The following is a 22,193-nucleotide window of genomic DNA, read 5'->3' on the forward strand; positions in this document are numbered from 1 at the left end:
CATCATGTAGAAATACGTTTTACAGCTGGTGTATTCTTGTTCAGTGTTCAAATTAAATGACTGAAGTAATATTCTGAATCATATTTTCCTTTTGAACTTGAATGGGATAAGTAGTAAATCACTTTTAATAATTATATAGTATAATTAAATGTATTCCTAATTTAATCATCTGCTCAAAAAAATTAAAACATTTTTAATAACCGCTCATTTTCTTCAAAAATGTTGTCAATGTTGTTACGACAAGTAATATGAACACAAAACTGGTTGGGGTTGAAAACCATGAAGATTGCATTGCAGATATTTTGAAAGTTAACAATGTGAAGCATTTCTCTTTCTACGAAGCTCCATTTTGGTCAAACAGCATTTAAAAGCTTTCCTTGGTTGAAAATGAAACATTCTTCATCCGTATATGATGGGTGTAAAACATGTTTTCATTAGATATCCCTATGCTTTTGATAAAAATAACATTTCAACCAAGCATCCCTAGCCTCATTAAGAAAGTAAACCTTGTAAACAAAATGTCAAGAGCAAAACGTGAACTTCAGAATAGTCATAATAGCTTTTTTAATGTCAAATCCATAATTGGGGTTAAGGCTTGTCCTTGTGTGATGAATTTTCCGAACAAAATCTAATTTCTGGAATGCTATAAAAATTTTCTTTTAAACTGACAAGCAACAGCTGCAGGTAGATTTTGTTTGTTGTGATGCAGTGCAGCTAGCATAATCTGTCAGACTACAGCTGACGTGATGATCAGGGTTTGGAAACACATATGGAAATTCTTTCAATTTGTTTGTTGGTGAAACATTTCCTTTTTGTTGCAGGTTTATACCTTTAACTTAGTAGTTAAACTTTTAAAGTTCATGACAGAGACAAACATTTAAAAAAACACATGTTACTAATCAGAAAATGTGAACGTATGGTACAATAAATCCTCATGTTTATCATTTTTTAATGGGAGAATTTGACAATGAGGCAACAGCCATGAAGGAATTACATGTCCCTGTGAATAGGTCCACATTGGTGACGATGGATTTGGGATAAACCATAGTCTTGAACGGGTGACATGAAATAGTTGTTGGAAGCAGAGCATTGTCTGACGCCATTTTGTATCAATTACAACTCTGAAACTCTGTGCCAGCTGATTCATCAAAACTGGAATGCATAAAACAATGATAAAAAATTGCATACTGTTTGCAGATTAATATTTGAACACATATTAGAGGAAAGAAGAAAAATGTCATTTAATCATTATAAAAATTTACATCTGTTGTCACTTCAAATGGTAAAATATTATTACAAGCTTTCTCTGGTGTATGTGATGGACAGCAAGTTTCATGAACTATATCAGCATCAGCATGATTTCTCAGCAAAGTTGTTTTTTTCAGAAACACAGGATGGAAAAAAAAAATCATTCCAAACCATATTCAAACTTTTAATTTGACGTCAACAAGAAAAAAATTAAAAGTACAATTTACATGTTTTATTTGTTGTTTAGAATTATTTTCGTAGTTTGGCAGTTAATTTTGGAATGATGGTTCGTGATTTCTGATCGTGAAAGTCATGGAAACCAGGTACATTTGACTTGGCTGACATTTGCTGTGTTGGGAAGACACTGGCTATTGATGATAAAATGGGGAAAATAACGCAGCAGAATGAAACCCGTAATGATCAAAGTAACATATCTATGATTCTCTAGGAGGTCATAATTGGCGTCAGCTGCTCCCTTTTGCTCATTTCACCCCGCTTCCTCCTGAAATGTCTTCATGGAGATATTTTTTTTTCAATCTAATTAGCAATCAATCTCCTTCAGTCTCCCATGTATCACCGTTGTTTATTTCCAGTCAAAGTGACCTCAGTACAAATTCTCTTAGCATCTATCAAATGACGTATTAAAAACCATTCTCTGTAAATTAAGTCATGGTAATACAGCCAAAGGTGATCCTGTTACTATGGCGATATCTCATCCATGATATTTCATAAGTGAATGATGCAAACAGCATCTGGCAAGATGGCAAGTATCATTAACTTTCCTTGAAATCCCGAGACCTGGATTTTGACTTCAGGCTTTGTTTTATATGATTTATAACATCCCATTTCTTGCCTGTTTTTGTTCAGAAAAAAGCAGCAATTTATTTGTTAATTTCCTGATATGATTTACAGATTATTTTATCCAATACAAAATGAAGGATTATCTTTTAAGCAGCCTCATGGACAAACCATTTTTATCTTTTGACATTTAATTTTTGTTGTTTAAAATAGAAGTATGTGAGCTTTTTGACTCTAGAGGGCTCCCTTCTCCTTGGATTGAGTGATGTCAACGTCCTCACTCTAATGACATCGTGGTATTTCATTCCACGCGCAATTGCAGTGCAAGAAGTCTTTACCTGACAGAAAGTTATCCTTAAGGTTTCTCATCACCATAGAAACATGGAGTTTCATTTATCGTCCCATAACACAGGAATGATAAGACTTTTGGATACAAATGTCTTCCAAGGAAATATATTTTTTACGTGGGAAATGCTTTGTTCCTGGGGAGCGAAGCAAAGGGTAATTAAACACTATTTTCCCTGCATAATGGATGGTTTTTTTCATCGGTACACAAAGAAAATGATCAGGCAATATTTGCTGACATTAGGCTAATTGACACAGCCATGGCATATACCAGTATGATCACTACTGCAGCAGTATACACATAAATGTGTATTTGTAATTATGTGTACATATTCTGGTTGGAACAAAATTTGTATCTTAAACCATAGCAATCTTTTGTTGTATAATTGAAGGCCCATGAAATGGTCCTACATAGAAACATTAGGATTGTTTCCAGTGGCCCCCAGAATGCAATGTGTTCATTTCCAGTCATTTATTGCGCGCATTTGTAGGATAATTGATGAATATAAGTGTGAAATTGACAGTTCTTAAAAGTTTGCCAGTCGACTTTTCTCACATTTCTGACAATAGCACGATGGTCAAGTATGTATTTAACAAAGTATTTCACGACTCCCCTGATAGTGACAATGAGACAGGTTCTCCGTCCGTACAACTTTGTGAGCTCATTTTGACGAGAACCATTCCAGTATTTTTATAGTCCACCATTCTTACTTTGAGTATGAATAGGGTCCATTATCTCCTGTTGAGCTGTCCACTACCACTAGCAGTGTCATACCTGGTGCTAGGCCTGGCAGAAAAAACGACCGGTCTGAAGTACGTCATCCATAAATAGCGGATTTTTCTGGACACGCAAACATATCGGTCAAAATGCCACTGTGAATATCTCTTGTGAAGTTATTCCACTACATGTACAAAGGAATCCAGGAGAAAAGACCATGTCATTGGCCCTTTAAAGACATTTTTCTTCACATGGGGACTGCAGTCTGCAGTGGTAACACTAACAACTACTGTACAGTACTTCAAACACGGTACAGCTCAGATTTTGAGAAATAATGTAATTGACCGTGCCAGCTGCACTTCACTCATTCATCTCCCCACTGTCATGTATTTGTCCTGTATCTCAACAGATTGAATGACCTTTTAAGAAAAACTGACATGTACGACGATCACCAGACGTGATGAACGTCTGAAATATAAAGCGAGTGTAATTGTAGCTGACACAATGTCTAACAAGCTATTTTGGAGTATTTCCATAGAATTCTTACTTTACATATAGTCTGGAACTCTTCAGTTTCTTCATCATAAATAGCCAATAGGAATCCACCATAGTTACCGGTTCGTTTACCTCTACCGTGGTAACCACCGATAACAACAACATCCAGCGTGTCTCCAACACCCTCTAGGTAATCTTTCTTCAGCTGCAAAGAAGTAATTACATGAGATAATTAGAATAGTGACTTGTGATCAAATTTCAAACCATTTCAAAGAAAATTTTGAAATTAGCATGGTGTAACTTTGAAGGATATGAGAATAGTAATTACCTTCAACCAATTATGTGATCGTTTTGCAATTTCATAGGTAGCGTCTTTATCCAAGGTCTTCACCATAAGACCCTCACAATTACCTGCCAATGAAACAAAGAAACATGCAAAAAATGCACCATCGTTCCCCTGTCTGAAAACTGATCTCTCTCTTGTAATCACTTAAAATTTTCATTTATGTCATTGCTTTTTTCAGAATGATGTTACTACATTCACTTGCAAGTGATACCATTGCTTGTAGGCAGTCTTGCCTCTGACAAAACTACTGTAATAACCTGTAACTGGTTTTAAATTTTTAGAGCATTTCATTTTTTTTGAAATTAAAATTTTGGAGATGCAAACAAAAAATGCACGTTGACTCAGCTTACCTTTGATAGATTCATCTAAAAATTCTGCGATATCTTCAGTGTTGGAAGATATCATAGACTCTGCAAATACAAATTCACCCTCGACTTCTTTGAACGACGACCTTAACAACTCCCGTCGCTTCCTGAATGGTTCTCGAACTAATGGCTGGTCAACATTGAAAAACAGGAAAAAAGATTTCTGGTGTTATCGTTGTTGACAGTATAAGAGCTCCAGATTTTCCCTCTAAAATGGGATGACATTAAAAAATAAACAACTGATATTTGTCTGTCTTCAAAACTAACCCTAAAAACACTTTTACTATAAGATTTTGGTTCGATCTTATTGTTTGAAGTAACTGAACCTTTGCAGAGGGTGTGGGGGGATGTGGAAGTGGGGGGTGAGCGGGATGGTAATAGTGTTATATGCTGAGAACAACTGTGCAACAAGAGACAATTCTTATGGATACTTCTCTAGCCCCGACAATGGTGTTTGTTCATAATATTTTCATTGACAGTGATGTAAAGAAAACACATTTCAACCTACCTGTCCATTTAAGTAAAGCAGATCAAATGCGTAGAGACAGACTTGTACTTTGATCTGTGAGGCATCGGCATCTTTCCTTTTCCGTGTGCTCAGAACCTGGAATGGCAGGATCTGTTTGTCTTCCTTGTCCCAAGCCACGGCTTCCGTGTCTATGATGCAACTCTTGACGTCTTCCATGAGAACATTGGGCATCCTGGCAATGATATCCGGATACTTGCTGGTGTTGTCCTCTTGGTTTCGACTGTAGATGTGAATTTTGCCACTTTCAAGGACATGAATCTGAGAAGAGTGCGGAAAATTGGAACATATTAATTTGTGAAATCAAATATTTATCTCAACTGCCATATTATGCCATAGTTTATATTCCATATACCGAAACAGCATTCTGAAAATCTTTCTGAGGAGGCATAGAGTATACAAGTTGTGAAATCTGTCAGCTATATATAACAGCTTCTACATGACCGAATTGCAACACAGATTAATTCAATGCAAAATATTTTTTCTATACAATGTGATAATATGATATGCTTATATATAAATATATATATATATATATATATATATATATATATATATATATATATATATATATATATATATATATATATATATATATATATATAAATATAATAAATAAGTTATTTTATAGAATCAGCTAGTTCATACTTGCAAACTATCACACTTCCATTCTTTTCTAAATAGAAGCATTAGGGGTAATTTTTTTCAAAACCTCAAAGAGAATATGACAAAAAACCCAAATATTAGCAAATGCACATCAACAACATGAAACTGGCTGTAAATAATTCGAAAACACACTGATCATACCTGAGCTCTTTCTCCATCATATTTATATTCACAAGTAAATGCTGCATTTTCAAATCTGCTGAGAACTTCGCTGACTCCTTTGGTTGGATGTGCCAACATTGGTTTCAACGGTATTCCTGGTGTCAGCTTGCAGTGTTTTGGCAATTCTTCAAGACCCTCTTTCAGCAAAGTTGGCACAATTTTGTTATAGTTTGGCATTTCACTGAAATAGAAGGTATAAAGTTGAGATTATTCTGAAATGTTTTACACTTAAACTTTATTGTGTATGCATACCTTTTCTACAGATGTACCTTTGACAGCAGATTATACCGGAGACGAACAAAAATAACAGAAAATAACCACAAGATAAACTTCTATGACAGGAAAACCATGGTCTGTTTTAACCGTATGGCCCAAATCTACAGAGCAACTCACAATCTAACCCCTGACTACATAACCAGTATGTTCAATTATTATATCCCTTCAAGATCACTTCGTTCTTCCAATCAGAAACTCCTTAAAGACCCCAAAGCACGTACACTTCTTTATCAAAACACCTTGTCTGTTGCGGGTATGGATGAATATAACAATCTCCCCAAATCAATCAGGGACTCCGAGTCACTGACTAGTTTTAAGAAATCTTGTAATAACTTTCTGTATTCTATTTACTTGTTTGATGCCTCTTCATAGTTTTTTTGCTATTTGTACTTCTGTGTTTTTTGTGTTTTCAAGTTGGTGCTGTAATATAATTTTCTTTTATCTATTCAACCTCCATGAAAAGAGTTGTTTCACCTCAGCGATTGCATGGACTTTTTAGCTCCAAGTGACCATTTTCCAGGTATCATTTCAAGATAGATCATCTTTATATATCATTTTGATGATATCATGTCTGATCATTTCGTGATATTTGTAAAATCATGTGTGGCTTATCAATTATCAAGTATTTAGGATTAAATTTTATTTTCCAGGACTTTTTTAAGAATTTCCAGGAGGCATTAAAAGTCACAGACTTTCCAGGACCATACAAACTTAAGAAACTTTGAGCTATTTAGAAAAATGTTTTCACGAGGCCATCCTTTTTCCCTGTATGTAGTAATGTTATATGAAGATAGTCTTGTAATGACAGGGTTCAGATTTTATTATTGACATCAAATTGAAATTAATGAAATAATTTCAGAAGTAGTGTTTAATATTTCAGAGAACCATCAAAATGGCAGTTATATTGACCAATCTGAATAATTTTACACCTGAGACATTGTCACTTTGGGAAAGATTTTACAACTTCACGAACTTACCAGTATGTTGTCTTGATGATCAGAGCAGCATCCTCAACTTTCTTCTTCAATGCATCTGCTGCCATTCCCTTTCCAGCATCGATGACTTCCGGTGGGTACGCTGCCGGGAAAATATAGCAATTATGTTCTTTACATTAAGATGTGACTCATCTTGAACACATGTCATTTTCATGTGAACATACCAGTAACCCTAATTTCTCTGTATACAGATCCTTCTTTGTTGTAGAAAACAAATGTTTTCCTAACTTTGGTGTTGAGGAGGTTGAACAGAAAAGCACAAAATCAATCACAGAAAGTATCTTTGATTTTTGATATCAAGAATGAATACCAAAATTTGAGTTAACCTTTGAGTGCTGTAAATTTTCCTGCTAAAATTTTGTGCAAAATTTTGCCAATTTTTCATGAATTTTTTCTAATTTTTTTGCAATTTGTGACCAAATGGACATTAAATTTCTTTGGTTACACTTTTTGATCAAAATTGTTGAAAAATCTGAAAAAAATTGTCTGGGTTACATTTAATAAAGGCAGCAAAAATTGACTGGCGCCCAAAGGGTTGACCTGACCTCACATTTGACCAAAGCAGTTACCATTACAGTTCAATATTCATTACCACGTACTTCCTAGCTCTTCACTGATTATTTGAAAGAAAACACCGAAAGGAAACAAAAGATCTGTTTCTCTCAATTTGTTGAAAGTCTATGGCCAGGGTGGAGAGGTGACTTTGACAAAGAGTGACAAATAAAGATTTGACCAGGATATGGAATTAACCAAGATGTCAATTCAGGAACAACTTACATTGCAGTGGTGGTGTGAGTGCAACAGCACTGCCTAAAGCTGCAAGGACTGATTGTTCTGCTAAACCAATGCGTAATTTACCGGTCAATGACCTGAAAAAATAAATGGTGGGTCAATAACAAACACAAATAAAGAAAATTTTCAGAGTTAAAAATTGCTGTTCTACATATCTTGAAGTTTAGACTTCAAAACAGACAAAGGCACATACCTACAAAAGTTTCTATCATGTCAGATTCAAAATGCTATATTTTCAAAATAGTCACTTAGAAAAAGTATAATGGCATGAACAAAAAATTGCCTAAAATGTTCAGCTTAGTCTGGTAGCAGAGAAAGTCACTTATGGTTTAGAACCAGCTGTTTTTTTGAAGTACACCTTTTCTAGTTCAACAACACAACGATGCACGAACACAAACTCTGCAGTTGTCAGCATCAACTTTGAGGGCGCTGTACATAGAAGCTTCACAATTGAAAGCTTAGATTCTAAAGCTAACATACCTGATCAAATACCTTGCCTCTGATTGTCGGCAAGCTACAAACATTCCTTTGATCTTCTCAATCTTTCTAGACATTGACTGCACAAAAGAAAGAACAGTGGAATTTTTTACATATCTAAACATACAGGACTTACCTTGATAAGCATACTTAGATAAATTATGGTATCTCATTCAGAGAAATCAACAGATATCACTTTAAAGAATTTTTGAGGTATCTGTGGACTTGAACGAAACTAGCTGAATCAGATATTACTCCATAAATTTTCATTATTTTTCTAATCTTGATATTGAACCAAATTTGCAAGTAAACATCTTTAAGGATATTCACATATTAACTTTTCCTTTTTAAAGATCATGATTGACATTATTTTTATGGTCAATTTTTATACAAATGAGATTGAAAATATAGAAAATGCTGAACAGTTGTAAATCTATGATACAACACTAACACTGCATGCAGTTCAAGACCAAGTTAGAATCATCTTTGCTTTAAAAAATCTGTTGTATACTTACTGCATTTCCTGTCATATTTGCAATTTCTTTTAATTTTGCAAAGACACCAGATGCTGTAAGCTTTGGAGGTGCAAACATCGTTCTTTGGTTACTGCGACTTGTCTGCAGGACAAATCAGAATTCAAAAACGATAAACACTATTTGGAGTCCTGAAAGATTTTGATGGTGAAGGGAGAATTTTAATCATATTCAATTGTTCAGGACCATCAGGTTTATTGGCATGAAGTAGTATGGTGCATTACTTGGAGTTTTCTAGAAATCTCCTGACACGTAAACATTGGTAAATAGATACCGGTAGATGGTACTGATACAAAACTTCCAACAGGAACTGTGCATTAAATAGAACCCAACATGCCATTCTGGCACTTGTATTCGATTGAGAACCTAAAATTATTGTGTGCTATAGGAGGACATTTTGTGAAGGTTTGAAAATAACTAAAGAGAGGATTTTATCTGATTGAATTGACTCATTCTGTCATATTATCTGGTACTGACCTCAGCTACAAGTCCAATGTCGCCTTTCTCAGCCGTGTCCGCTTTGATCTTTTCAAGACTACGTCCTGTAATAAATTTTGACATTGAATTATCTTTTCAAGACTACGTCCTGAAATAAATTTTGACGCTGCATTATCTTACAAGACTACGTCCTGTAATAAATTTTGACATTGAATTATCTTTTTGAATTGCTACCTTGTCTATATTTGCATGCAATACAGGAGTAGCGTAAAATAGTAAATTTTATTGCTATTTTTTTGTTATATTTTTTCAAATCTGTCATACATTCACAACATTTAAAAAAGTAAATAATGTGATCCTGGCTAGCAACAGTGAATTTCTTTTGCAAAAACAGATTCTAAATAAGCTGCAAGTACTTCCAAATGGACATTTTCCTCAGTGTTGCCTGAGATTAGCCCCTCGACTACCGGAAAGTTCCAGCGCCATAATGAATTACTGTAAACCTTGAGTGTCAGATCCTGTGTATGTTCACAGGATGTTTGGAACAGTAATTTTACTACATTATGGTACTCAAGGGGGTTAATCACCTCTGCATTCTTGATGTTTCATTACACGATTCATTGAGTATATTTATTTAATACAGTATTTAGTTTTTGTATCTAAGCCAATGGTGCATGTATATATACCAGTCCGGTCATAAAATTCTGGGGGAAATAATATAAAAATTTCCTATATCTGTTTCTCCAAGAAAATTCTATGAAGAATGCTATTTTTAAGAGAATTGAGATTTTCATCGACATTACCTGTTGCCTGGGCGATAGTTTTCATCAGTAGAGTCTCACCAATGCCAAGCTCCAGTCCTTCGTATGCTGGAGCTAATTTGTTCAGACACAGATAGAGACAACATAATAGATCGTCTGGAGACAGGACAATTACGGACCGGAAGAAATTACTAAGGATGTTGACTATTTTCAGTCGTGCTGTGATCTCCTCAATGGCTTCAAACGTCCGTGCAACAGCCAGATACGGTACTCTGTGAAAAAAAGTATTGGTAATGGAACAAAAACATCACATTTCATTGAATTTCCGCATTTTTGTTTCCGTCTGAAAATGGAAGCCGATGGTTTACTTTTTCAGCATATTTTGAAGTTTCTTCAAAGTGGATTATAAAATGAAGAAAACAATCAAATTCATCATGAAATAAGACAAACTCAAGGTACTTACTTTTCTCCGTGTTTCCAACATGCATCATCTATTGGATGATAGTTGGATTTTGCTGGTTTGTAATCTCCATCTTTGCTGGAAGGCTTTTGCATACCAAAAAAGCTGACAAGTATGAAACAAAACACGTCAAACACAAGTTATTATAACTGTAGAGATAACACTATGTGTACAATGTTGTGAGAGACTGTTGTTCACGAGTGATGTACAAAATGCAGTGTTTCAGAGATAAGTACCTTTTTTGGTTTATCTGATTAACAATCTGTTGTACTGATTTCAATTACTATCAATATATAAACTGAAAAAAATATTGATAAAAAAGATACTGACTTTTTGACTGATTTTCCTTCTTTCTTGCTTTCTTCCGTCTTTTTGATGTCTTCAGTGGGTTTTTCTTCTTTTTTGGAATCATTTTTCTTGTCAGAGTCTTCTTCCTTGGCAGAATCTTCAACCTTGACATCAAGCTTCTTGGACTTTTCTTTCTCTGGAGTCTCTTCAGATTTCTTAGTTTTCCTCGGAGCTTCAAGAAAATGGAGACGTTCACAATCCAAACATAAATACTTGCACCATCGCTTCAGTTGGAAGTGTTCTCAACAATGTTTTAAAGATACTGCTTCATTTGCAAAATAAAATTTTTACGGTTATTTGTGAATATTCACTCCAGTTAGATAATACTTAGAGAAAAAGCTTCACATTACGTGTTAATATTTTTAAAAAATGTACATGTATACAGAGGAAAGCAGCTGATCACTAAAGTTTCATACAAATATTTGCAGATTTGGACTTTTTCATAGAACAGCTTTACTGGAAAATGAAACAAGTTTACAGGTTCTGATTTGGATATTAATCAGTGTGGTATGATACTTGGGTTTCATGAATTAAATGTATTTCTGATGTGCTTAGCTGCTTATTGTTTTGGCTTTCCATAGCTGCCATAGGATTTTAATTAACATAATGTGAACCATGCATTGCCCATTGTTTGTTACCTTACCTAATCTGACCTGACCAACAGCATTGAACAATAATTTAATTATTAACAGCATAGATGCATACTCAAAATGTAAATGTTGGGTCAACAGATGTAAAAAATGCATTTGGTTCATAAAAACAAAGTTTAAAGTGTATTGCATCACGTCCAAGGCGCAAGCAAATGAACATTTCTGCAGAATCTCTGTTTACATAAATATTCATGATTACAACATACCCTGTGTATAACATTTGAAAAGTACCTCAACTAAACCAGAAATCTAAGAGAATCACCGGAGGGCATTTCACACAGACGCCACTAGACTGTATAATTTGTGATGCGTCGGATCGATAACATGTTAAATAAGCTTAATAACACATATGAGTAATATATTTACATCATCTGATCACAGTCTTGGGGCAAGAAACAGACTCTGGAAAAAACAAACAGCAGATTTTAAACTTTTAATCTTACGAAATATGTCACACAACTCTTACCAAAGAAACTGTGTATTGGTGATTTCAATTTCTCTTCCTTGTTATTTTCACTTTCTTTTTTCGATTTCTTTTTTGTAACTTCACTTTCTTTTTCCGTCTTTTGTTCTGTAAGTTCATCTTTTTTCTCCGCTCTCTCATTTCCTTCAATATCTTCAGTTTCTTCTGCCTTTTGATCTTCATTTTTTTCTGTTATCTTCTTTGTTTTTTTAGATGATTTCTTTTTCTTTTCACTCTTTGGAGATTTGCCTTTCTTAGGTTTCTCTGCATTTGCCTGAAAATAAATGGTTAAAATAAGTCACAAGAACAAAAATAAAAAGCAGGATATTAACACCTCCATCATTCACATTTAATTTTTCTTCTCAACATTTTAGGCCAAAAAGAGGCACCAGTGATACAAATTTTTCAACGGTCAGAAAAACATTCAAAACAAACTTAAAATTGAAGAATTCAAAATTGACAACCATTCGATATTTTAATCAATCAAAGAAAAATTTACCAGTGAAATCCTAAGATTGATAGGCAAAAATATTATCAAATTGCTGACATAACATGGATTATCATTAACTTCAAAAATTACAATTTTCCTGTGACATCTCTGTAAACTGCCCTCAGGAGGTACTGCAGAGAATACTTTCACTTGTTTCCTGGTCCTTGTAATGAGACCAAACTACAATCATGATGTCATAGGGATCATACCAAGCTTTGTGTAGGGGGCGTAGGGGTTAGGGTTACAACTGCTAAAAAGAAGAGTCAATATGAAGCGGCATTAATTACAGCATATCAATGCCTCATTAATCAATTGAATCTGTATGATGATATTCAGGCGGCATACATTGACCAGAAAATCTTGTAAACAAACAAAAAAAAACTATTGTGATTGTAATATTTCACCTCTTTCTTTTCCTCCTTTTCCTTCCCATCCACTTCCATCTTCTCATTACTGTCAGATCCTTTCTGCTCTCCAACATCAGTCTCCATCTTCTCATCCGAATTATCATCAACACTTTTCCTCTTCTTCCCTTGACCTTTTTTCTTTGACTTACTCTCTTCTTTTTTCACATCCATTTTCTCTTCTGCGTCTTTCCCTTTCACGTCATTTTCTTCCTTTTTGACGTCTTTTTTCTTGCTCTCACGTACTTCCTGTGAACTACTTTCACCACTACCGCTGCTGCTGTACGGTTTCCTCTCTTCATCTGTCAGTTTTCTCATGTGCTTGCGGGCTGTACGTACAAAATTAAAGAAAAATTATCTTAAATACCTTCAAAATCACAATGTTTGAAAGATACCAAGCTGATATTAGCGACTGATCTGCAGTTTATCAGAAGAGAACAGGTTCATTGGATATCAAATTTTCACACCTGCTATACAAATGTGCAGATTGGTTGGATATGAGATAACTTTACAAGGCCACTCAAGGCTGCCAATTATAACACCAATTTGACATAGACTAAAATTTCTCTGAAACTTCATTGCCTGCCATTTTCCTGGAATGTACATTACAAAGTCATTGAGTATTTCATTATCATTATACAGTCAAAGATTTGATCTGACTTTCTGAATTGTACTATAAGCAGGTGATTCCGCACTATATGTACATTTCAAAAAGAAAGATACCTGTTTTCCTCAGTGGTACATTACCAGGTGATTTAGTACTATAGGTATACTTCACAGGTGCAGGTGACCTCACATCATCCATTTCGGTTTCCTTTGTATCCTCTTTTGCTGTAGTTGTCTCCATCTTTTCAGTACTCTCCTGCGGAAAAAGAAACCACGTGCAGTCCGAATGTTACAAATGTAATTGCACATTGCCAGGTGCGGGTCAATCATGGAATCAAACTGTGAAAATGAAGGAAGATGATCCTAAAGCTTTCAACAAATGCTTTCAAATTTCATCTTATGCTCAACAGCTATCTGTGTTAATTGTGGGTTGAATTTCACACTGGCAGACAGTCAACTCTATGCAGACCTCAGGGGGTCATGGAAACACACACGGCAGGTGATCAGATATGGCAAGATCTCTCTACAATTGTTAGACCTGTCTTGTTTGCCTCAGCGTTTGACGATCACATGCAAGGAATCTTGTCGGAATTGCATACAATAGTGTAAAACAATCTGCCTTCATGTAAATACAATTTCTGTTGTGGCTTACGCATATGTGATAAGGCAGTCAACTAGTGAATTCTGAGGATCTGTGCACATAATATTGTATTTGTATACAATAAGATACATGTATATATTTACACATCTTTGTATGTGTGTTTGTGTCATTGTACACAACATTAAACCATTTTTAATGATTAAACAGACAATACTAAGGACACACAAAAGAGGACATGTAGATACACACACACACACACACACACACACACACACACACACAAGTGTCGAGCTAGGAATCCTTTCACTTCTGTCTGAGGATTGCAGGATGCATGAAACTTGGATAACAGATTTCATGACTTTGTACTTGAATTAAATTGTGTTATTATGTATATATATATATATATATATATATATATATATATATATATATATATATATAATATATATATATATTATATATATATAATATATATATATATATATATATATATATATATATATATATATATATATATATATATATATATATATAGTCTTGATCTGTACTCACTCTATCTAATTACATGTCAGTAACTTCAGGATTGCAAATGAATGAACTAATGGATAAGCACACAAATAAACAAGAATTCTTGTGCTTAATTATTACAGCTTATAAAACCAAGAACACACACACCTTTTCCTCTTCCTTTTGAGTGTTTGTTTCTATGGTAATATCATTTTCTTCTTCATCATCACTCTCTATTATCCTCCTAGCTTTCTTCCGTGGTGGTTGTATCTTGACAGGGGAGTCTACATCCTTATTTGGAGAACTTGTGTTTTTGGACTTGAGGGGTTTCTTCTCTCTGTTTGTCATGAAAGTACAGGGACAGAATCAGAACTCAAAATTGTGCTGACAATTGGGGAGATTTAGGGCAGGGTTAAACAAAACTGTAACGGTATTCATAAATAATTAATGAGGGGATTAAAACATGTAAAGAAATGCAAAAATATTATCTGTAGTCTATAGCATGTTCATCTGCAGATAATCTTCAAATCAATTCATTCAGCTGCTCCATATCATAGCGTGTCACTCTTGATACTACTGAGTAAACACAAAGAATTCCCTGGATACAAAGTCCCAATTTTAAATTTATCAGAACTTCAGCTAAAGGAAAATTCACAAATCCCATCATGAGTTGCCACACTTCATAAAAATTTCAGAATTTATACAGTTAATCCCACTGGGCTTTAAATATCAAACTGATTGAGTTTACCTTTGGATATTACTACTTTTTTTGATATCAGATGAGTTGACTCTGCAATAATGTAAAAATATGGATTTCCATTGCTCGTCTGTACAGCGTATGACAATGCAATGCATCCATGACAATTTTTTCAGAAAAATTTGATGCAGGTAATTTCTCAAGTTTTTAAAAAACTATCTTAAAATGCATAGAAGAGCTTTTATACTTGAGTTTTACAACTGTAGTGTGTAAACAAAATCCAGAGATATTAACAACTCAGAACTGCACCAAGACATTTTGAAAAATTTATCTAAAATCTGTTTTGAAATTGATTAAACTAAGAAACGATGTCATAAAATTACAACATCAGCTATCTTGGTGGAGGATTCAATGAAATAATTGCTTTTCTTCGATTTTTCTTGTATTTTTCTAATGCAATGTACCGTTAGTCAGTTAAATTGCAAAGGCTCCAACTCACAGAATGCCAAAAACAGAACTGACAAAATGAAGCCACTTAAATATAGAACCGTATGGCTTAGAATATTCTCTTGCATTTTGGATCACACATCAGATACACACACGTCTTTCCTGCCTCAGTGTGACAAGGAGCATCAGTAATGTCAGTTTTGGATTAGCTGGGCGGAAAGTACAAGTGAATATACTAGAGTTCTTGATAAGGTAGTCAGACCTGACAAAGATCTTCTCTTTCCATATTTCCTAAAAAGTTAGATTTGTGAAATATTTGCTTTAGAATGTTCCTGAAGCCATAGCAGTGAATAACAGTGAATCATGAGTTTGGCTATTAAAATGATAGTTTTTGTCTTGATATCAAATTTTGAGGCACTTTGCCAGGATATTTGTAAAACTCAGGGAAAACATGAAAGCAAATATTTGATGTGAATTCTCATTATTGGCTTTGGCAAGATGTGCACGTTGATAAACTACTTATTTCTATGCAAAGCAGGGATTGTTACAAATGGACAGTGTGCGCTGCACTGAGCTGACTTGAACCGAAGCAGAAGGTGGTATCATCAAAGGTCATCAGGAGGTCATTCATTCTCTATGTGCCCACTAAGATACAACCCCTGCAAATGGACAATAATGCTTGGAGCTAAACAGCTGACGACTAGCTGGGACTCAAACCCAACATAATAAAATCAAAGATCACATCAATGTACTCGTTATCAGAAAATGAACGTACTTTTCACGGAAATCAATACGCTGCATGGAACATTAATGGACTTGAAATCAAATTTGGTTCATTTTGTGTGACAATTGTTGACCTCAGAAGCAAAACCACATCTACTCGAGTTAGAATTTCAGTTTTCTCTGTTTCCTATTGTATCTGACAATGTTTTTCAGCGGCTGTTGTTTGTTTGTTTGTTTGTTGAGATCACTAAAATCTTTTCTCATTGTGCTACATAGCAAAGACTTCATCTTTTTACACATGTATGAGAAACCATAGCATGGATGAAAATATGATTATACTATACAGCCTTTGAACTTGACTCTGAGATTCTAGAATTTAAGGCCAAAATTTTGTTCATTACAAGTATTGGCTAAGTTTTGATATTGATTATATTTCAAATTTTTGTTGTCAAAATTATTAATACATGTGTAAATAAGCTTGGTTGTCACTAAAACTAAGTGACAAAGTGATAAAATAAAATTTACATGTAAGGAATGCAAACATAATAATTTTTTGAACAGATACTTTCAATTTTGAAGCAAACCGGAAGGCATCCCTTCCTTAAGATTTAGTGTCACATTATCTGTTTAAGATTTCACATGATATATCAATAAAAATAAAAGTGACAAGTCCATCTCCTACAAGTTCTCCAACTGTTCAATTCACATCTAAAGAATTATTTAGAGCCCCATCAATCACAGATGCATGAGTAGCATTATCCGTGCATTTCAGGACACATTTTCCATCTAACCATCCTCCCTCCATCACATGAACCCTCCATGGAGGGACTGCGATAGTGTGAGAGTGTGGTATGACTTTATTGAGTAGGCCCTGAAATGTTTAGAGTCCATTGCTGCCAGTAAGTTTTGTTGATTGACATTGATCTTCCATAATTTTAGTTTCATAGCTCTGATTCTAATGTTCATTGGTGAACCCCGCTTCAACTCTGTCACCCATATTTCCCTGTGTTGAGGGTCAAACTTTTACCACAGAAGAAAATAGGATGGAGTCAAACCATGGAGGTAAAAAGAAGCCATGGTGGTGATACTTTCAACAAATAACGAAATGCATAGTCATGAGGTTGTCTTTCGACTCTCCTTTGTGACATTTGTCCTATGGTCTGTACGGGGTATGCACGGCTGAACCGGTCAGTTTTGTATGTATAATAATACGACAAGTGCCGTAATATTCGTCCTTCGCGCGGCTACGTGTGTGATGTGATGATGTCTCGTCATAGACCCTCAAGGGTCTAGTCTCGTCGGTTCCCAGACACTTCGCACCAAAACCACTTCGCACCATACCATCTCGTCCCATACCATTTCGCACCAAAACCACTTCGCACCAAAACAACCTCGTACCAAAACCACTTCGCCCCAAAAGTCACGTCGCCCCAAACCATTTCGCCCCAAAACATTGCCACTTCAATCCTCAATTTATCGCTAACCGTTAAAAGCTGAAAATAACCAACCACTGCCTGTGAAGTTTCAATCACCTTTCTTTCATCCTAGGACTGAAATCTTGAAATTGTACACATTTCGAGAAAATGACATCGCATATGATCGTGCAATGCCACGCACGGCAAATGAAATGTACCATTAGTAGTTTGCGTGTTTCTTTTTTCTAATATACCGTATGGTTTCATTGAACAATAAATGGTTCGTGGTAGCCAAGTTCCAGGTAAAAACAACGTTATGATACATCGTGGCATCGATGTTTTAGTACCAGTTGACGGAACTATACTTTAGTGAAGTGGTTTTAGCACGAGGTGGTACTTGGGGCGAAGTGGCGTTGGACGAGGTAATACTTGGGACGAGGTGGTTTTGGTGCGAAATGGTTTTGGGACGAAGTTGTGTGGGGCGAAGTGGTTTTGGTGCGAAGTGTCTGGGCCCCGTCTCGTCACGTCGCGTCGCGCGAAGTAGACGAGTAGGAGTAGCGATGGGAGTAGAAGTATGGGTCAAGAATTGCGGATCCTAGATGTGTTTTACACCGTACTGCCTTTCTTGGCGTACAGTAAACTGCACTTCAAATGGAGGCATTCTTGGTCAGAAACGCCCGGTGATATTTTACGAACTCAGAACAGTGGCGATCAATACTGAGAAAAGATAAAAGCTTATGAGAGCTTACTTTGTTTTCCCATCGTCGTTCGCTGCGACAGAACCGTCCGTCTTCGACTTGAGGGGGCTAAAAAACGACCTATAAAACATAAAAAATACAGTCAGATGACGTAAATTCATCGACTTTAAAATAGTCAAATTTCGATCTTTACTTACGCGATAGATCGCTGAGACATCTTTATTTCAACTCGGGTTGGTAGTAGTTTTCCCGTGTGATCAACTTTCCCGCCAGTAGGGTTCAAAGGTCATCCTCCTTTTGAGGTCAACTGAAGGTTCCAGGTCAAACGCGGGGCGTTCAACACGCGGAGTTTGTGGGAGCTGTGTGCGTGTCCGAGTGCGTGTATGTGTGCGTGAAAGTACCTTGAGGGCGCTTTGCCTCATACACGGATTTCCTGCTGAATCCAAACAGGTGTCAAGAGAATGGAAAGTACATTTTCCCTTCCAGTGGGGTTTCAAGTGAATTTCCGCACCACCAGCAAGCTTGGATTATCGAAAAGCGGAAATTACCAGTTGCATGCATCTCGATCACGGTGGTCGACCATTTAGTTTTTCAAGAGTACCAAGCTTATAGCTAATCCAATATTGCCGCTAAAATTTCAAACAACACATTTCAAAATGTTTTCGCCCAAAAATTAATACTAAATGTTTAAATGAAATCTGATGTTGCAAAAATAAATAAAATTAAAGGAGGTATGTGATGGACATATTCTCTTTAGGCGCCCCTTCTAAGTACTTAGACTCGATTCTCGCACAGTAGCAGACCAATATTTAGTCTTGTGATGAATCTACCCAGTGAATTTGTTTCATTGCCTCGTATTTACCCATCGTTCAAAGACACTGAGAAGATATTGATCTAATCCGTAGACTTGAGGTAGTGTGTGCATTAAAATTAAATAAAAAGAGAAACATATTACCCAATATTTACCGACATTTGAAATTCAAAATGGACGCCATTCCTGTGTTATCTCTATGGGAGAAAATAAAATTCCCGATTTTCACAAACGTATTAAAGCCGGTGAAAAGTTGATTTACTCCATTAGCTTCAAATCAGCTCCAACAAGTGGTAGACCAAGGTAATATTGCAAAAGTTTAAGGAAACAGAATATCTGTCCCCGAGGTGCATTCTACCTTAACTCTTTTTTTTAAGAAATTGCCCTATTCCAAAATCGACAATTCGATAGAAATGTTTGGTCTACGAGAAAAAAATTCTAAATTTCGATAAGCATCTGAATTAACTATCAGGGATTCTGAAACTTTCGCGATACACTATTTAAATGTAGTTTTTTTACTAAGCCTTGGTATACCACAAGACTGATTGTACTGTAATGAAATCCATATCTGTTGGGAGTCCTTCGGCATCTGTAAAAAAAGAACCGTCGTATTCTCTGTTCTACCCTTCACTGCCTTCACTTCGCCAAAGTGTCTCATTCATTGTTTATTGCGGTAAGCGCCGACTTGAGTCTTTTAACAGCCTGACTACCCGTGTCGTGACTTTGTGAAATTATAGCGATAGCACTTATCAGGGTAGAACACGCATTTTAAAACGAAAGGCAACTTCATTTTGTCAGCCCGGTCCAACCGCCACGTCTGGTTTTTGCGTCATTAGCTTTATCGCATGAAAGTGGCGTTGCAACACGCATGGAATGCGTCACCTCGAGTGGAACACGCATTTTACGATGCCTAGAAGTCGTTTTTCGTAAAAATACATTTGTGCTGCCAAGCTAATAAAGAATTCTGAACAGCAGCGACGGCTCCTTGTAAAATTTAGTCGACGTCTTCACTACAAACAAGACATCGTTTAGAATGACAACAGCTATAACTTTAGATGATATGTTACACCATTCTGTTCTTGAAAACAATATATTAACCTCGCAAAAACAACGCTCTGTGCACATTGTTGTTATTGTTCGGGACTGGACAGAAATTACACGGGGAGGGTCGGTGTTTTTTCCAAATGAATTGAAAAATAATGACCCTTCAAAAGTTTTTGCAAGAAAATAAGTGACCCTCCCAATCTTCATACGCGAAAAACAGTGACACTTCCCCTGTCCATATCAACTTAATATATAATTTCTCAGTTGACCTTTGAACTTTCAGCGAATACTTTTTAATCCTTTACAAATCACTTTAATGCAAGGTTTCAAGTAATTCAGTGAAAAATTCGTATTTCACAATGAATAATTCTATCACCTACTTGCAGTACAACAATTGGCTATTCAAAATCAAAAGGGACAATAGCTGTAATGTTTAATTTCATTTATAGTTTGGTTTGTAATTGTACAGACAGTGCTATTATTGTTTGTAAGAAATGTATAACAGCCTAAAAGTTACAATTGAATAACATTCACCCATAGATGCACAGATATAGCAATGTTTCTTGAGGGAAAGTGTTTTAATATAATAATCGCAATCATACCCATCTGTAATCCAATAAGACTAGGTCAAATTCGTAATACAATAGTTTATGGATGAAAGTCTAATATAATATTTGTTGTTCATATCTGTACTTTAAAACACTCTATTCTGATCAAGTACTTTCGTATCAAACACTTATGAAAGCACATATTTATTTAGCTTAGTATAATTTGTAAAAAAATACTGTCAATGACATTGAGCTCACATTTGTTTTGATGTGGCAGGCCAGAGTGAGTATACTTAACTAATTTACCCCTGTGAACATGCATACCAGGTTTCAAAGCAATCGGACGAGCGATTTCAGAGAAAATGATTTTTTGACCAAAAAGGGGGAAAATTGCCCCCAAAATACAAATATGAACATTTCACCACAATTTGAAGACACTAAACTAAGTATGCCTCTAGGTACATGCATACCAAGTTTCAATGCAATCAGAGTAGTTAATTCTGAGAAAATGATTTTTTGACCCAAAAAATGGGGGGAATTGCCCCAAAAACACAAATACAAAGATTTCACCACAAGTTTTACACATCCGACAGAAGACAACCCTTACACTTATGTCAATTTAAACGTCTATAAATGCACAGATATTGCCAGTTTTATATCGGAAAAAAAATTCATGATTTTCTTATAGACTACCAGATGGGTCCACGTTTTCGGTGAAATTCAAAATTCAAATTTCTTGTACACACATGCATTTTTGCCTCATTTCAAGCAAAGTTCATTTACATAAATTATCAAATATATATAAAAGAATAGATGTAGCGTGGTTTGCAAGGGGAAATTGTTAATAGTTTGCCCAAAAGATTCCCGTGTATTATGATTTTATGTTTGTGGACGAAACACCATATTAGCCACAATTTGGCCTCTAATATTGCGCAAAAAATGGTGACCCTTTCCCAAACTTTAAGAAATGCGTAAATTTCATAACCAATCAAAAATACTTGCTCGAAAAGTTGTGACCAAACCGCAACCCCAACCCCCAAAACACTGGCCTCCTGTAATTTCTGTCCAGTCCAAATGAATGAACAAATGAATTCTGGTCCGGACGAAAATTCTGTTTTCAACAATACCATTAGAAATTATACACACAAGGCTGTGATGACAATGTTGATACCCGTATTTTACGGAACAGAATAGAAAAAAAAGAAAATGCATAAAAAAATTAATGGAGCTGTAACTGTGGAGCAAATGCACTGTAAAGACTATCAACTAGTATGCGATAAAGTAACCGGAATTGTCGTTATTAACGTAGACTAAAAGATTCGGTCGTGTATGCATGGCCC

At 35.5% G+C, this 22,193-nt stretch overlaps 1 protein-coding gene across 2 annotated transcripts in view; it reads right to left on the minus strand.

Moving 5' to 3' along the window:
- The window catches only part of LOC139151915 (DNA ligase 1-like), a 37,458-nt gene extending 18,615 nt beyond the window's left edge, over nucleotides 1-18,843 (minus strand). The window contains exons 1-19 of one of the 2 annotated variants that reach the window (XM_070724958.1): nucleotides 18,648-18,843; nucleotides 18,502-18,570; nucleotides 14,639-14,807; nucleotides 13,480-13,618; nucleotides 12,757-13,085; nucleotides 11,866-12,136; nucleotides 10,732-10,921; nucleotides 10,405-10,506; nucleotides 9,984-10,213; nucleotides 9,220-9,284; nucleotides 8,725-8,826; nucleotides 8,213-8,289; nucleotides 7,718-7,809; nucleotides 6,923-7,022; nucleotides 5,649-5,850; nucleotides 4,824-5,102; nucleotides 4,301-4,445; nucleotides 3,933-4,015; nucleotides 3,657-3,809 (exon numbers count right to left, since the gene is read on the minus strand). In XM_070724958.1, the coding sequence (XP_070581059.1) occupies nucleotides 3,657-3,809; nucleotides 3,933-4,015; nucleotides 4,301-4,445; nucleotides 4,824-5,102; nucleotides 5,649-5,850; nucleotides 6,923-7,022; nucleotides 7,718-7,809; nucleotides 8,213-8,289; nucleotides 8,725-8,826; nucleotides 9,220-9,284; nucleotides 9,984-10,213; nucleotides 10,405-10,506; nucleotides 10,732-10,921; nucleotides 11,866-12,136; nucleotides 12,757-13,085; nucleotides 13,480-13,618; nucleotides 14,639-14,807; nucleotides 18,502-18,570; nucleotides 18,648-18,667 (2,817 nt within the window). In that variant the 5' untranslated portion in view covers nucleotides 18,668-18,843. The remainder of the gene's footprint in view (nucleotides 1-3,656; nucleotides 3,810-3,932; nucleotides 4,016-4,300; nucleotides 4,446-4,823; nucleotides 5,103-5,648; nucleotides 5,851-6,922; nucleotides 7,023-7,717; nucleotides 7,810-8,212; nucleotides 8,290-8,724; nucleotides 8,827-9,219; nucleotides 9,285-9,983; nucleotides 10,214-10,404; nucleotides 10,507-10,731; nucleotides 10,922-11,865; nucleotides 12,137-12,756; nucleotides 13,086-13,479; nucleotides 13,619-14,638; nucleotides 14,808-18,501; nucleotides 18,571-18,647) is intronic. The other variant, XM_070724959.1, reaches the window with a different exon arrangement.
- Nucleotides 18,844-22,193: the final 3,350 nt, after the last annotated feature.

The sequence above is a fragment of the Ptychodera flava genome, chromosome 15 (genome assembly GCF_041260155.1).
Source record: "Ptychodera flava strain L36383 chromosome 15, AS_Pfla_20210202, whole genome shotgun sequence".
NCBI classification, from domain to species: domain Eukaryota; kingdom Metazoa; phylum Hemichordata; class Enteropneusta; family Ptychoderidae; genus Ptychodera; species Ptychodera flava.